This window comes from Temnothorax curvispinosus, unplaced genomic scaffold (genome assembly GCF_003070985.1).
Source record: "Temnothorax curvispinosus isolate PA1 unplaced genomic scaffold, ASM307098v1 QBEX01003610.1, whole genome shotgun sequence".
NCBI lineage: Eukaryota > Metazoa > Arthropoda > Insecta > Hymenoptera > Formicidae > Temnothorax > Temnothorax curvispinosus.
Window position 1 is genome coordinate 23,587 of NW_020213390.1, and position 14,431 is coordinate 38,017.

General features: G+C 41.5%; 3 protein-coding genes across 5 annotated transcripts; 2 read left to right on the forward strand and 1 right to left on the reverse strand.

The window, feature by feature from the left end:
* The first annotated feature begins 61 nt into the window (after window positions 1-61).
* LOC112452693 (vesicular inhibitory amino acid transporter-like) lies at window positions 62-6,622 on the forward strand. Its single transcript, XM_025013030.1, has 4 exons — window positions 62-1,095; window positions 1,475-1,798; window positions 1,891-2,023; window positions 2,316-6,622. The coding sequence occupies exons 2-4, from the start codon at window positions 1,494-1,496 to the stop codon at window positions 3,498-3,500; spliced, it is 1,623 nt and encodes a 540-aa protein (XP_024868798.1). The 5' UTR covers window positions 62-1,095; window positions 1,475-1,493; the 3' UTR covers window positions 3,501-6,622.
* LOC112452692 lies at window positions 6,306-11,809 on the reverse strand. 2 transcript variants are annotated; one of them, XM_025013028.1, is made up of 8 exons: window positions 11,662-11,809; window positions 10,704-10,778; window positions 10,422-10,634; window positions 10,123-10,284; window positions 9,893-10,042; window positions 9,713-9,809; window positions 9,379-9,603; window positions 6,306-9,298 (listed from the first exon to the last, which is right to left on the reverse strand). In XM_025013028.1, the coding sequence occupies exons 2-8, from the start codon at window positions 10,776-10,778 to the stop codon at window positions 8,040-8,042; spliced, it is 2,181 nt and encodes a 726-aa protein (XP_024868796.1). In that variant the 5' UTR covers window positions 11,662-11,809; the 3' UTR covers window positions 6,306-8,039. The 2 variants fall into 2 exon arrangements, with proteins under 2 accessions (XP_024868796.1, XP_024868797.1); XM_025013029.1 differs by lacking the exon at window positions 11,662-11,809 and adding an exon at window positions 11,488-11,506.
* A 196-nt stretch (window positions 11,810-12,005) lies between these two features.
* Window positions 12,006-14,134, forward strand: LOC112452688 (DTW domain-containing protein 2-like). Of its 2 annotated transcripts, none has more exons than XM_025013022.1 (5): window positions 12,006-12,431; window positions 12,621-12,782; window positions 12,879-13,059; window positions 13,253-13,455; window positions 13,643-14,134. In XM_025013022.1, the coding sequence occupies exons 1-5, from the start codon at window positions 12,346-12,348 to the stop codon at window positions 13,770-13,772; spliced, it is 762 nt and encodes a 253-aa protein (XP_024868790.1). In that variant the 5' UTR covers window positions 12,006-12,345; the 3' UTR covers window positions 13,773-14,134. The 2 variants fall into 2 exon arrangements, with proteins under 2 accessions (XP_024868790.1, XP_024868792.1); XM_025013024.1 differs by having other exon boundaries at window positions 13,253-13,451; window positions 13,643-13,736.
* Window positions 14,135-14,431: the final 297 nt, after the last annotated feature.

The window sequence follows — 14,431 nt, forward strand, 5'->3', positions numbered from 1 at the left end:
TTCTTCGTGGTCTAAAGTATCCTAATTTATTTCTTATAGCTATGGAATTTTAATCGGTTCATCGTGGCTTGATAAAAACTCTTCGCAAGTTAGAAATTCGCAATTGCAAAACGTCAATTGAATCACGATTGATCAGATATACTACAATTTTGAACCTTCGAACCACAATATCGCTAAAGGATTTCTTCCCACGATGCTGCTGCATAACTACAATCTCATTCCGTAAGTTTAATTAAGAGCGCATCAAGTTCTCGATGTCTAATCTACTTTATCTATTTGATACAACAAGATTGTGTGGTTAATAATAATACGAATAAAGTGATCCAAGCGTTTCTTCGAAGAGACAACTGTATCTCTCTGTCGTCGCGGTCATCAACCCCAAATCCCAACGTCGTGTATCGCGTCAGCTTCACTCACGAGAAGCGTGCGATCTGTTTCCATCTTGGAAAGAGGAAAACGGGATGCGAGCGGGATCTAACAATCGCCTCCGCGATTAATTCGAGCGAAGTCACGCATGATGATCCGCGTATTTGCGCGTGGCTCAAGGGTCGGCGGGTCTTATCCCACCCCCGTTTGCGAGGGGGTGCCTCGCGGATACACGGCGCGGGAGGCACGCGCGAGATGACGATAACGTCTCTCTCTTTCGCGGAGAGCATCGATCGAATCCTGCGCATTCGGGGGAGGCTGGCCATATTACCCCCGCGGATCTCCCCGATCCCTTGAAACGCCGCCGTGGTCCCCGCTGCTGGTCGATGCCGCGGATCGACGGGTTCGCCTCCGCGATTCTGGCTTCGCAGGCCGCGGTGTAGATCGTACGGGAATCGTCGTCATCATGCGGCTCCACAATCCGGGTAGTTAGGTAGTCTCGCGTCTCCCCCGTCGTCGTCGTCGTCGTCGTCTCTCGACCTCTTCTCCGCCTTATTATTTTCTTTCTTTCTTTCCTTCTTGCGTCTTCATGAAGCCTCGCTTTCGACCGGGGCCGTTTTTAGTTTAGTCTCTCATTTCCGCGCTGCGCGAGGCTCGAATCGTCGGGGAGTCGAGGAGCCGGGATCTCCCAGGAGGAACATCCGAGGCGGGCACCAGATTCTCCATTTGGTAAGCACGATTGTCTCATTGATAATGCCAGTACGAACTAATCTGTAACATTAAGGACTCTGAGACTTCTATGTAATGAGAGAGAGAAGCCCTCCCACCCTCCATGCTCGATCTACCCACAAACGCATCCCCCTTGCACGTCCCCCTCGTTCCCCTCGTTACTAATTTAACACATTTTACTCACCACTGGCATATATTCTCTGTATTTGCAACACCTGCAAGACCCGGACGATAAAAATTTGGATAGCCCGAAGTAATGTCCGACACCCCATTTACCTCGCTGGGGAATGCTATACTTCACCCCCTACATCTCTTCAGTCACTGTACCCAGTTTACGTGCCGGGCCGCGTCTGTAAGGAATTAAACATATCCGCCGTAGAAGCAACAGATAGGGAGAAATGGCGAATTTCCGGGGATTTTATATACCCACCTTCGGCGCAACGGTCAACGTCGCCTGGGAGACGTTGAAGGCCATGTGGCCGGAGAACAGTCCGTGCATGGAGCTGATCCGCAGCGGCGGCGGCGTCGGCGGTGGCGGTATGGGCCAGGGCCATCCCCAAGGCCAGCCCGGCCATGCCCAGTTCAAGTCCTTCGACGAGGGTCACGACAATACCGAGATGATGACCATGAACGGGGATCGGGCGTATCGAGATCAGAACAATGTCGGGATCGCCGAGGACTCCTTCAGCTACCAGAGGAGCGGGTAAGGATCGCATCGCGTTTCCCAGTCGGAACTCACTTCCCGTCTCCTATCTCAGGTTTTAATTCATCATCCACATCTCGCTCCGATTTCAGGGACAAAGTTCGAACCGGGAGCGTAAGCAGCGGTGAGTTCAGCGAGTACGACGAGGGTGGCGGAGAGTTCGGCGGGCCAGGTGTCAAGATCAACGAGTGGCAAGCCGCTTGGAACGTTACAAATGCCATTCAGGTACATATGCAGGGTCAAAGACGGAGTTTCCGGTAGCTCTATGCGAAATTCTTTTCACTAACGTGGAAAGGAAAAATAAAATTTGTATCAGAAAAATGCAATTGTACAATAATTTTCTACAGCTTCTGCCTTTGAATGGAAGACAATATAGAATCTATATCCATTTATATAGAAGCTGAGAAACGTTATTGCGATGTTGTAACATTTAGTTGTGAAAAGTCTCGTCGTAAAAGGAAATTATTATACAATTGTATTTATCCGTGAATCATCCGTTTTCACGCGAATTTTTCAGGGAATGTTTATCGTCTCTCTGCCGTTCGCCGTTCTACGTGGCGGTTACTGGGCGATCGCCGCGATGGTCGGGATCGCGCATATCTGCTGCTACACCGGCAAGATCCTGGTCGAGTGCCTGTACGAGCTGGACACGGTGACGGGGCAACGTGTGCGGGTACGTGATTCGTACGTGGCCATCGCCAAGGTGTGCTTCGGGCCAACGTGGGGCGCCCGCGCCGTCAACATCGCGCAGATCATCGAGCTGCTGATGACCTGCATTCTGTACGTGGTCGTATGCGGCGACCTGATGATCGGCACCTTTCCCGAGGGCGCGATCGACACCCGCAGCTGGATGATGCTGATCGGCATATTTCTGCTGCCGCTCGGCTTCCTCAAGTCCCTGCAGCACGTATCCGTGTTGAGCTTCTGGTGCACAATGTCTCACCTCTTCATCAATGCGATCATCATCGGTTACTGTCTCCTGGAGATTGGTGACTGGGGCTGGTCGAAGGTGAAGTGGACGATCGACATAAAGAACTTCCCGATCTCGCTCGGCGTCATTGTCTTCAGCTATACGTCGCAGATCTTCCTGCCGACCCTCGAGGGCAATCTCATCGATCGCTCCAAGTTCGACTGGATGTTGAACTGGAGCCACATTGCCGCGGCCGCGTTCAAGTCGCTCTTCGGCTGGATCTGCTTCCTGACCTTTCAGAACGACACGCAGCAGGTGATCACGAACAACCTGCACTCGGCCGGCTTCAAGGGCCTGGTGAACCTGTGCCTGGTCGTCAAAGCGGTGCTCTCGTACCCGCTGCCGTATTACGCGGCCTGCGAGCTTCTCGAGCGCGCCTTCTTCCGCGGCCGGCCGAAGACGCTTTTCCCGACTATCTGGACGGTGGATCGCGAGCTCAAGGTCTGGGGCCTGGCCTGGCGGGTCGGCGTGATCGTGTTTACCATCCTGATGGCAATCTTCATACCGCACTTCAGCATCCTGATGGGCTTCATCGGCTCCTTTACCGGCACCATGCTCTCCTTCATCTGGCCCTGCTACTTCCATCTGAAACTGAAGAGGAACTCGATGGAGTGGAGCGCCGTAGCGTACGATTGCTTCGTCATCTTCCTCGGTATTCTTTTCGGCGTGATCGGCGTCTACGATTCCGGCTCCGCGCTGATCGATGCCTTCGAGATCGGCCTGCCCTTCTGAGCGATCTCGCGCCAGCTAGGTCCTTTTGTTGTTCTTGTCTCGCACCAAAATATGATATTGCCGAAACGTTCTCGAGCCGCCGAAATATTTGACTCTCGAATTTCAACACGTTGCTCGGTACTCGTGCAATAATTGCTGATGCATGCGGGAGACTACATAAAATTCAAAACAGAAGAACGGATAATTGAGAATTTTGTGCTTTGGAAAAAATTTGAAATTTTTCTGAATAACATTCTGATTAATAATCAACGAAGCTTGTTTTTTTTACAAAGTGTACTAGTACCAAATTTAAAAAAAAAATATGTATATCATTGCGAAGTCCTTTTTAACTATAAACGCAATTCTAAAAATTTCATAAAATTATAAGAAATGTCTCTGATTTTGAAACATGTCAGTCGAGGATCAAATATTTCACGTGCTCGAGGGTGATTAATTAGTATGAGAATTTTGCATCGCGTGTAACTCTATACCTATTTCCTATCACGCATCATTTTAACGTCTTTATTATTTTTACGAAATGGCGCAGTTATATTTCTTAAAAACGATCTTTAATTGATCAAGCCATTAAAGTGTAAAAGCGTCTCCCCATTCGTGTAAAAATCTATCGCACGATCTGTGCTTTCGTAATGGCACGTTTTAGTTTTTCACGTCGCAGATTCACATTTAACACACCAATTTTCCCAGTTATGATAGCTTCGAGCGAGCTGACGTTTAGAGACGTGAAAAATCAAAATTAGACGAGAACGTAATATTTTCTAAACCCAACTGTAGCGTTCTCTTTTTTCAGAAGGAAGATTATTGGCTCCTTAGAGCCGTTAAAAATTCCGTTGTACGTTTCACGTTTCGGCCGGGATCGCGACGTTTCTATAAAGCGAGGAATTTATCCAGTCGTCAAGTCTTCCAATGCCCGATTTATGCATTTGCATTTCGGGAGCCTTTAGATAAAATGAGAGATCAAACGCGCATTGAACGTGTGACAATAAAGCACGATAAGTAACGATGTCTTCCACGATGCAGCAGCAAGCAGAGCGCAGCCTAACTAGTAGTTGACTACTGTTACAGTTTTCTGGATTTTATAATTGTATCGCTGCGGAGTTACATACCCGTGTAATAATTTTTATGCGACGCGTCGAATTGTGAATCGCGACGACGGGACGGACGAGCACGACTTTGTCATGCTACGTTAGCGACAGCCTTTTAGCCGATGATGAATCTGCCAAATAACTTTTTGGAATAAAGTAGTCCGCCGTGCGCCGTCCCGTCGCCGGAACAAACGAGACGCAAGACGATGCGTGAACAGTTATGTACAACCGAGTACAATTAGTTATATAATCCAACGTCTTCCAAGATCGTATAGATCGTTAGTTTAAGGAGTATAGACAATGTAGTCGTTCCGTGAAACTGCAGAATGCCGCGATGGCTCGAGAAGTATTTTATATACGGGATACGTCTTGTAAAAATTTATTCTGTACGGACAATTAGCAACGTGCTACATTTTTTTTTCAAGATCCAGAAATGAGTTTATAAAATTTTGGACTCTTGACATTTATGGATCCTCAAGATAACTAATGTTTAATGGCGTGGATGCTTGATTTGATAGATTTTTAGATTCACAGATTATAGACTCTTTGAATAATTGAATTGGTTTTTGATAAGCTTTTGGATATGTAAATCTTTTAAAAATACTCTTTCTAAAAATCCTTGAGATCTTGCTTTTTTTTCTTTCCTCAAAGCCACACGAGCGTTCTGCAGACACGGGAAATTCGCAGGCTAACTAAAACGCGTTAATAATCGTGAAACGAGTCTTCCAATAATGTCTTCCAGAACGATAATATTGATAAAAATAATAACAATATCGCTATATGATAATGATGTATTACTATTTATTGAGCAAAGAATCTTTGTCGAATGATATTAAGCGTTATATTGAGAATTGTAGACGTTAAGAGTTAACTCATAAGTTACGGTCATATGCATAATTGATGTTTCATATCAATGAATATATCAATGACACATAATGTAAGTAAAGTCACGCTGTTCACGAAATCAATTTAGATCGTTAACGAGGGATCATCCTACTCCATTGTATCAACAATAATGATCAAAAGTGGTTGAATGAGAATTGCGTTGGTATCTTCTCTTCGTGATTATCGAACGACGATAGATCGGTAATGTTTGTCGTGTAAAATTTAATTTTGCTTTTTGATATATCGTGCGAAACGAGAGAGAGAGAGAGCCTCCCAATAATGTCTTCCAGAATCTCTCTTATCGGCCTGAGAAAAATAGAATGCTGCAACATAAAATCCGTTGTAAAATCCAGATAAATAGTTGTTCCAACTAGATAATGCTAATCACGATGAGATACTTCGAGATGATGTTCTGACGCGGACGAAACCAAGCACGTATAGGCTTCCAAAGCTCTTTTGCAGAAATATTCATATATTTCGCGGCGTTTTCGCGAAGAGCAAACCTCATCGGTGTGTTGTGTAGGCAGAATATACCTATAAACGTTATAAAATGATGTAAAGCGGCCTCCGTATTATGAAAAAAAAAATATGAAAATACATTATCCGTATGAGTACGAGGAGTGATAATATATTAACAAAATTTTACGGGCATATTTTACTTCACCCGGTATAATATAATACACATATTGTTTCTTTACAGAATCACACCTGCAAGAATTTGTTTTCAACACAGACTTAAATTTTGTTTTGAATTGCTCTTGCTTACTTAGATGCATATATTTGTAGCAGGAAAAGTGAAGGATAAATTGAGTGGATATTTCATTAGTCAACACATATATATATGTAATTAGATTTATTAACAATGCTTTATTACTATTTTTCACAATAGAATAATCTCAGAAATGCTATGACTGAAAGCTATGACTGAAAGTAACAGAATTACGGAGGCTTGAAATTCCAAACATTATGGATATGGCAACGTCATTTTTCCTAACAAGGAAAATAAAAAGTTTATATATTAGACAACAGAGTTAGGTTCAAAAGAAGTGCTCTTGAGAAAATCTAAAATTCTCACTTATGCATTATCGTCGTTTCCGACGAGCCTAATTACTATCTCTAATATGATATATGAAGTATAAAAAATTAATAATCGAATATGTGCGTATATTCTACATGATTTTACTCCTTCGATGAAATTCAACTAGATCAATTCAGATATGATTTTCAGTCGCATGAGCCTCCAGGAGTTACCTAATAGTATGTCAACGAATCATACAAGCAACGAACGAAACAAAGATTAAAAAACAAATATTAATGCAATATATAAATAAAAAAATAGATAGATATATATAATATATATAATATATAAATAAATTCAAATAACATTGTCGATCCGTAAAAGTTGCTTTTGCTCTAATGTTAGGTATAATCATTGTTAAATCTAGTTAGAATTTGTTAATTTCACAGCTGTTCTCGATCTGAAACATCCCGTTTTTTTTTATTGCTTGTGCTAAAATATTCTTTGATTGTCACTTGAACAGGAGTGAATTTTTCTTTCGGGTTACATTTCATATAAAAATTCGGAGATGTCATACACAGTAACTTTGCTATTTTTTTTCTGTTATAAAAGCGCTGTTTCTGTTAAAATTGTGCACGTTATATGTATGTATATATAGATGTCCCAAATTTGCTGTGCCACCCGTTAATGATACCTGAGATAAATGAGATTATTTCAAGACGAAAATTCTAATACCAAAATGTCGAGGCTATAATATATAGTTTTTAAATAAGAAGTCTTCAAAGTTGGCCAATCAAGTTGTCCGAAATTCGCACGTTCAGTCATGTCACGTTGCACAGTAGTGAAGATATTTTCAAGCGCATCAATTCATTTATTCTTTTCTCTAGAAATAATGTGCTTTAAAACACTTTCATTATATACTGCAATGTGACATGCCTGAGCGTGCAAATCTGATTGGCCAACTTTGAAAACTTCTTATTTAAAAACTATTATAGGCATTTTGATATTAATATTTTTGTCTTAAAATAATCTTAGGTATCTGCCATTAACAGGTAACACTGCAGGTCTGGAACATCCTGTATATATGCATACATATATATACATACATATATATACACACGTGCTACATATAGCATACTGCATATATGTAGCATTTACATAGTACTCGAAATTTAGAGCAATCTTAAGAGAATCAGAGAAATAAAATTAAACATATAATATAACAGAGTATTTATATATATGTATATATATAAAATTCTGAAACAAAAAAATATAATTACATACAATATATTATCACTCGGCAAACTTGCAGTCATCCACGTAACATTCTCGAATGCTTGTTCCAAAAATAAGAATTCGTTGGGAACTATTCGAATAACTTGATTTTCTCAACTCGTATATTGCCATAAAAATTAACTTTTGAAATATATATCACGCATTTCAACAAATATTTATAAAAGCTTTGTCTCCTATCAGACGTTGTCTATCGGTAACTTACAGTTACATCATAACACTTCATACATTTTTACTTCACACTTCCCTCTGTTATTTTTTTCATTCTTGGTCACTCAAAGCTACCTTTTCTTCTTCTACGTGTAAATCCTCTCTTAGAGATTCTATCTTATCAACTACAATGCTATTTGCAACGTCAATCTCTCTCTCATTATTATCTGTGCGTTCTTGAGTTTTATTAATACATTTTGTTGAATCCCGTTTATCATCAGTGTTAATCTTTTCGTCTGTAATAGCAGTTTTATCTTCTATGGCCAAATTTTCTTCTTCTTTTAAGGCTTCATCCTCGCTTCTCAGTTTATCACTTTGTTTTGCTATACAATATACATCGATTGAAGATGGAATCGTAACACTGTTTACTTCTTTTTCTTCTGGAGAGCTTTTCGTGTCGTGCTCAACATCGTTTTCTTGCTCACTCATATCTTTAGTTTGTTTATTATCACAGTTATCGCTTAAGATTTCTTTAGTTTGCTCTGAATTATGGTGTTCATTTTCCAGTACAGTTTCCTTGGTATCTTTATTAGCATCACATGACGAGTGTTCCACATATTTAGTCTCATTTTTATCATCATCATCTATTACTGATGATGTAGTTAAATTTGTTTCAATAGTTTCGCGCTCGAATGTCACAATCGCTTGAACATTTGGCGACTCATCCAATTTGTCTCCCAGCTTTCCATTTTCTTCACACGTTTCAATCTCTGTATCGATCTTAGACGCGGGTAAATCTAAATTCTGCAAAACAAGCTGCTCACCTTCTTTGTCTGCATGTACCTCGCTCTTTTCATTTATATGTGAATTCAAATTGTCATTCTGATTATCCTTATTTTCTATTTCTACATTATTCACATCAGATTCTCCAGAAGAAATTATATTGCTTTCTTTCTCGTTCGCAGTCGTCACTATCTTATCATCTTCCAGTGACTCCGTAGTGGTCTCCTCAGGTTTTTCAAGTTCAGACTGATAAGACGTTTGCCACTCCTCATGTTCTTTTCGCGATGATTCCGTTTCCTGATACTTCTGCAGGCTTTCGTCTTCCTTTCTAATCTCTTTCTTACGAAAGTAAGGAGACTTATTGCTGAAGTCCTTTTTTTTCGGTGGGAGCTGCGACTTTCGCGAATTGGGGGACTTGTGTAGATTTTCATGATAGACACCTTTAGTTCTGTCCTCAAACGACTTTGGACGTGAAAAGGACTCAGTATCGGGGGAAGTTACTTCAACGTCTGAATGACTGCTGTACGTTATGCGACTCCTTTGTCGCGGCCCGACTCGTCCTGTTCCAGCGATACTTGGCGAGTTTACTGAAACGATAACATTAAAAAATTATTTCAAATACCTTTTACATTCGGGAACGTATTATATTGTCACTTTTAAAATGTACCTTTGACACTCATGACTGGACCTTTTGTCATATTTCCTTGATTCAGCGTAACTTTTATACTTTTGTCGGTAGCGACGACAGTTCTCTTTTCGGGACCGGAAGGATTTTTAACATGCCCATCTTGATGATACACGTTGGAAGAATTTTCATAATTATTATGAAAATGTCTCGAATTTCCCCGATAGGAACGATGACCGCCGCGATTATGGTTTGCATAATCATTTCCTGCAGAAAGCAATTGTGTGCACATATGTATATCCAACGAACGAAAACATAATCTAAAATCCCGCGATTTGTATTACTGCTTGTATAACAAGCGTCTATTGGTTCTCACCATTAACGTGGTATCTTCTATCAAAGTCTTTATAGTCCTTTTTTACATAATCCCCTAATTTAGCCTCAGATCTCGCCACTTCGTCCACGACGTGTGCCTGCAATTATATCTATACGTAATCCATCGTATTTACACAGTCACGGTGGTGACGCACGGTTCCTTTTTGCGCAGCGCTCTCACCTTGTCGTTGTCCCATTCTCTACGCCAATTACCCTCCGCAGTTCTCTGTCTGCTAATGCGATCCTCGTCAATACGATTTCTTTCAGCTCTCCAAGCTTCATAATCCGGCTGATGTTCATCCCTGTGTGACCCTCTATTCGTTCTATAATCCTTTTCAAGAAGTAGATCATATCAAAAAACGAAAATGCGTCTAGGTTTACTTAAGAACACTTTGTTTTAAGTTTACGTACTCTTTGCATCCCATCCTTCCCACCAGGCCTCCTCCTAAACATGCCCCGTGAATATTTTTGCCCTCTATTTGAAATGTCCTTCGTGCTCTCTCCTCTTTCGCTTTCCTCTCTCTCGGCATCAGCAAGGAAGTTATACTTGGGATCAGGTGGAGGCCCCTGTCCCTAAGAAAAGAAAGCATCAATGAGAATTTTCAGTTTATTGAAAATCAAAGTTTAAACAGGCCTGAGCTTCCAAACGGGAAGGATTTTATTAAAAGATTGCCAAATCAAGATCCTTTTAATATAATTTCTTTGCGCACCTGAGCAAACATATGACCTTTCCGTCCTTCGCCACTCGCGGGCTGATATTGCTGAGAATGCTCGTGGTGTTCCTTGGCAGGTTTTGCCTTGTTACTCGTTCTAGGTGGATTAGAAAATTCTGGCGGCTCTTTCCTCTCCGGCCAATCTGTAGACGGCACCATTTGCACCAGCGCATTCAGTTTGGCTGCATTTTTCTTATCCTCCTCCACTTCCTGGACAATAAAGCTCGGATATTTTCTCACGTATAGGACAATTATCCGTCTAATCACGGAGACTCTTACCTCGTGCCTCCTTCTGATTTCCTCATTCTGTTGCCTTATCTTGTTAATTTTCTCCTCGAGCGCGTTCGCTGCCATCTGCAATTTGGAGAAAGCCCAGGTCACTAATAATCCATTTCTACCAATGCAGATTCACTTTGATCTTGGCTTAACTTACCTTTTATCTTTCTCTAATTCTAAGAACTAGAAAAAGATGAAAAGTAAGTCAAACCGTGATTAAAGTTAAATCTACATTGGTAGAAATGGACACAAGGCGGCGAATTGGATTAGAAATACATAAACGTCGGACACCTATCTCTCTCTCCTGAGAGATATCGCGAGAAGGACATTTAAACGCGCGGTATAGATCAAATGCTCCAACGGGATGATCGAATCCGAAACGATGCGACGCGGCATTCGTGTCACGTCGCTCTGCGTGCCGCGAAAGGAATGTCACTTCCGAATTCCCCGTCCTCTAAATAACCCACCCACACCGATCGCGCAGACCCGTTTCATTGACCCCGTTAAAGGGCCAACCGTGCGAGTTTGTCGCCCAAAAGAGGCGCGATATTCCACGCTAATCCAATCGACGCAAAACGCAGAGTCCGAAACGCAAAAACCCAGGCGGCCTATTGTTTTTTCTTCTCCCCGTCCCCGTCGCGAACGAATCGGCGGCGGTGCGCAGAGATTCGCGGCACGTCAAACGACGAGAATCGTCGGAAATCTTGTCGCGCACTCCATTGATCTTAAATAAAACGCTTGTCGTTCGCGGTAAGTACGACAGCGTTTCGGTACACCGTCGGGATACCGTTGAGACGAATTTTCGCTGCTCCGAATTCTAACCGCGGAACGGCCGATCGGTGACACCGCACCGATTCCCGCGGTTGATTGATAATTGACGCAAAGGGAAACCCGCAAGGGGCAGATGAGCCTCGTCCAGGAGATGCGTCGCAACTTGCCGCAATTGCGATAATTAACGTACGGCGATTGGATGTGTCGTGAGAATGTCGCTGGACCGAACGGTGAGACTGGAGCAGCGCTCAAAACTCAGAACACTTCGGAGTAAGTTCGGAGAGAAGTCAGACCATCACACCGCCACACTTCACGTCGGACGCAAGACGGACAGTCTCCGACGTTATTTAATACAATTTCGAGCGCGCCCTGGTAGAATTGAAGCGATACCGGCAGCTTACCCGGTAGATTTAAATGGATTTAAATGATTCTCTTATGCCCCAAAATAAAATAAGAAAATATCTGATTGCCTGGTCCAGTGGAAAAACTCCAGGCACGAGGGGGCTGAGGGCTGAGTCAGCTGAGTGACTGGCGTCAATCGCAACGTGGTCCGAACGAAACGCTCCCTCCTAACCTCTAACCTAACCTAACCTCTCTTTTCGCACGTCTTGACTCTTCTCGTTCATTTCTTATTTTACTATACGCACCGTCGTTAATTTTCCGACTGTAAATCTCCTTTTTCACATATGTACTCTATATTCAATTCGGTTCGACGTGATTCACTCGGTTTTATCGCCATGAGTGTTGCGACACCGATGTACGGTAATCGCGAAACTTGACACTTGCACTGCTCCGATCGCGTGGATTGACAAACGCTGTCGCTGGTTACAGAAGATTGTTGAATAATCTTGATTTTTCATGAATCGCTTTTGTCATGACGAGCGAGGATAACGTGTGGAGAGAACTAGCAAGAATCCCTGCCGATCCCCCCGACACGAGAGACAAGTGTCAACAATGCAGGCAAGTGTCAAGAGATTCTGAACGCCCTATTCTTCTTATCTGAATTCCTCGCACCGTTCATCTTTCCTCTTTTTCTTTCCACTTTGGAGAGAAGAAAGGTGAACGGTGCGAGAAGTTCAGCTGAAAACAACAGACCTATAAGATCTGTACGAGAATTTGTCAAATCTAATCACACGTATGCTTTTGTAGGAGACCTGTACAAGTATGCTGGTGTCCGGGTTTGCCGAAGCAGCGTCTCAATCCAGCGTCGAGGATAATAATTTTGCAGCATCCGGCAGAGGCAAAGCGCTGTCTGCGCACCGTGCCGATGCTCGCATTGGCATTAGAATCGGGAAAGTGCCTAATTTTCAGGTGAACGAGGGGCAATTATTTCAGCTTGATCACCGTCCGTGGTCTAAATTGAATAAGATGTTAACAAAGTCAATCCTGTTTTCCATTTCTTTAAAGGGGAAAAAAGTTTCCGTTGCCTAAGCACGAAGGCCTGGCGGAGATATTAAATGACAAGAATACTATTTTGCTATATCCATCACCTGGCGCTGTTGCGTTGGATACGCTGGATCCAGTTGGGATCAATGAGCAAAAGGCATATAACTTGGTTCTGCTGGATGGAACGTGGCCGCAAGCGAAAGTAAATTGCTACTATACGGTGACATCCATAAATTTCTCGCGTTAATAGTACATATAATTACTAATTTAGACTTTTAGAAGTGATACAATGTGCCAAAAGATAATTATCTTTGTGCCGAAAGATAATATTATATTGTAATAAGACAATACGATAGATTACCAGATTTTTCAATGTTTATTGTTATCATGTGCAGGCGATATATCACTCGAGCCCAGCTCTGTATTTTCTACGAGCTTGCAAGCTGATCGGTGTACCCACTAGTGAATACGTGATCAGGACGCAGCCGACGGAGGGTTGTCTCTCGACGCTGGAGACAGGCGCGAGTGCGCTCTCGATTCTAGAAGGGGATCCCGAACTGAGAGAGAAGATGCTGGGTCCACTACATTATTTATGTAGGCAAGTACATAAGTTCCCCCCTTCCCCCCCAAGTTATTAAAGCCATTATTTAGATAAAGTTCTTCGAATAAACTATAATTTTGTGTAATTGAAGAAGAAACGAAAAAAATATAGTAGTCAATTAAAATCAATACATCTAAAAATTACATCATATATGCAAGAAGTGTGAAACTTTTCCTTCTTTTAGGTTTCAATTAGAAAATGGTGCGGTAACACACCAGAGCAAGGAGTTTCTTATCAAACAGAAAGCTTATCCAAAGTTAATTGGCAAAAGACTCGCTAAACAATTACGTATATTACCGGATAGTACCTCATAATATTAAGACGTACTGAAAGTTTATCGAGATATATATTTGAAAATTAGATAAATATATAAAATAAATATCTTTCATGAACTTCATATAAAGAGCGTTGATATGGAAAAGAAATACTGCGTAAAGTTAGCACATGAAAGTTTCAATAAATTTATATTTACAATTTATAAAATAAGCCTAAGATACTCTATTTTAGCGGCTCGAAAAAATTACTTTTAGGATTTTTAAAAATAACAGCGGATCTTTGTGAAGATTTATAATATATCTTGTAAATATTAATTTCCATGTTTGGAAGAAAACGGTTTGATAATATGACGTGTCATTTCTCATAAAATTGTAAAAAATGTAAGAAAAATACTATTTATCCAATGAAATATATTTGGAGTATTAAACTTAATTTTATTAAAAAAATAAAGTAAAATGTTATAAACAACTTATCCTTCTCGATACCCGGGCTAGCTAGGAATTACTATTTTCTTTCAATAAGTAGATCATTTGACTAATTTTCTAAATATCCAACATATTAACTTTGAAAAACGTGATCAAGTTTTATAAGTTTTTTATTTTTAAGTAAAATTTGTGCACTACCAGATACTTACAGCTAATCTACTATTTCAAAATCGTTCACCCGGCAAAAATATTGGCAATTTAAAATGGATAAG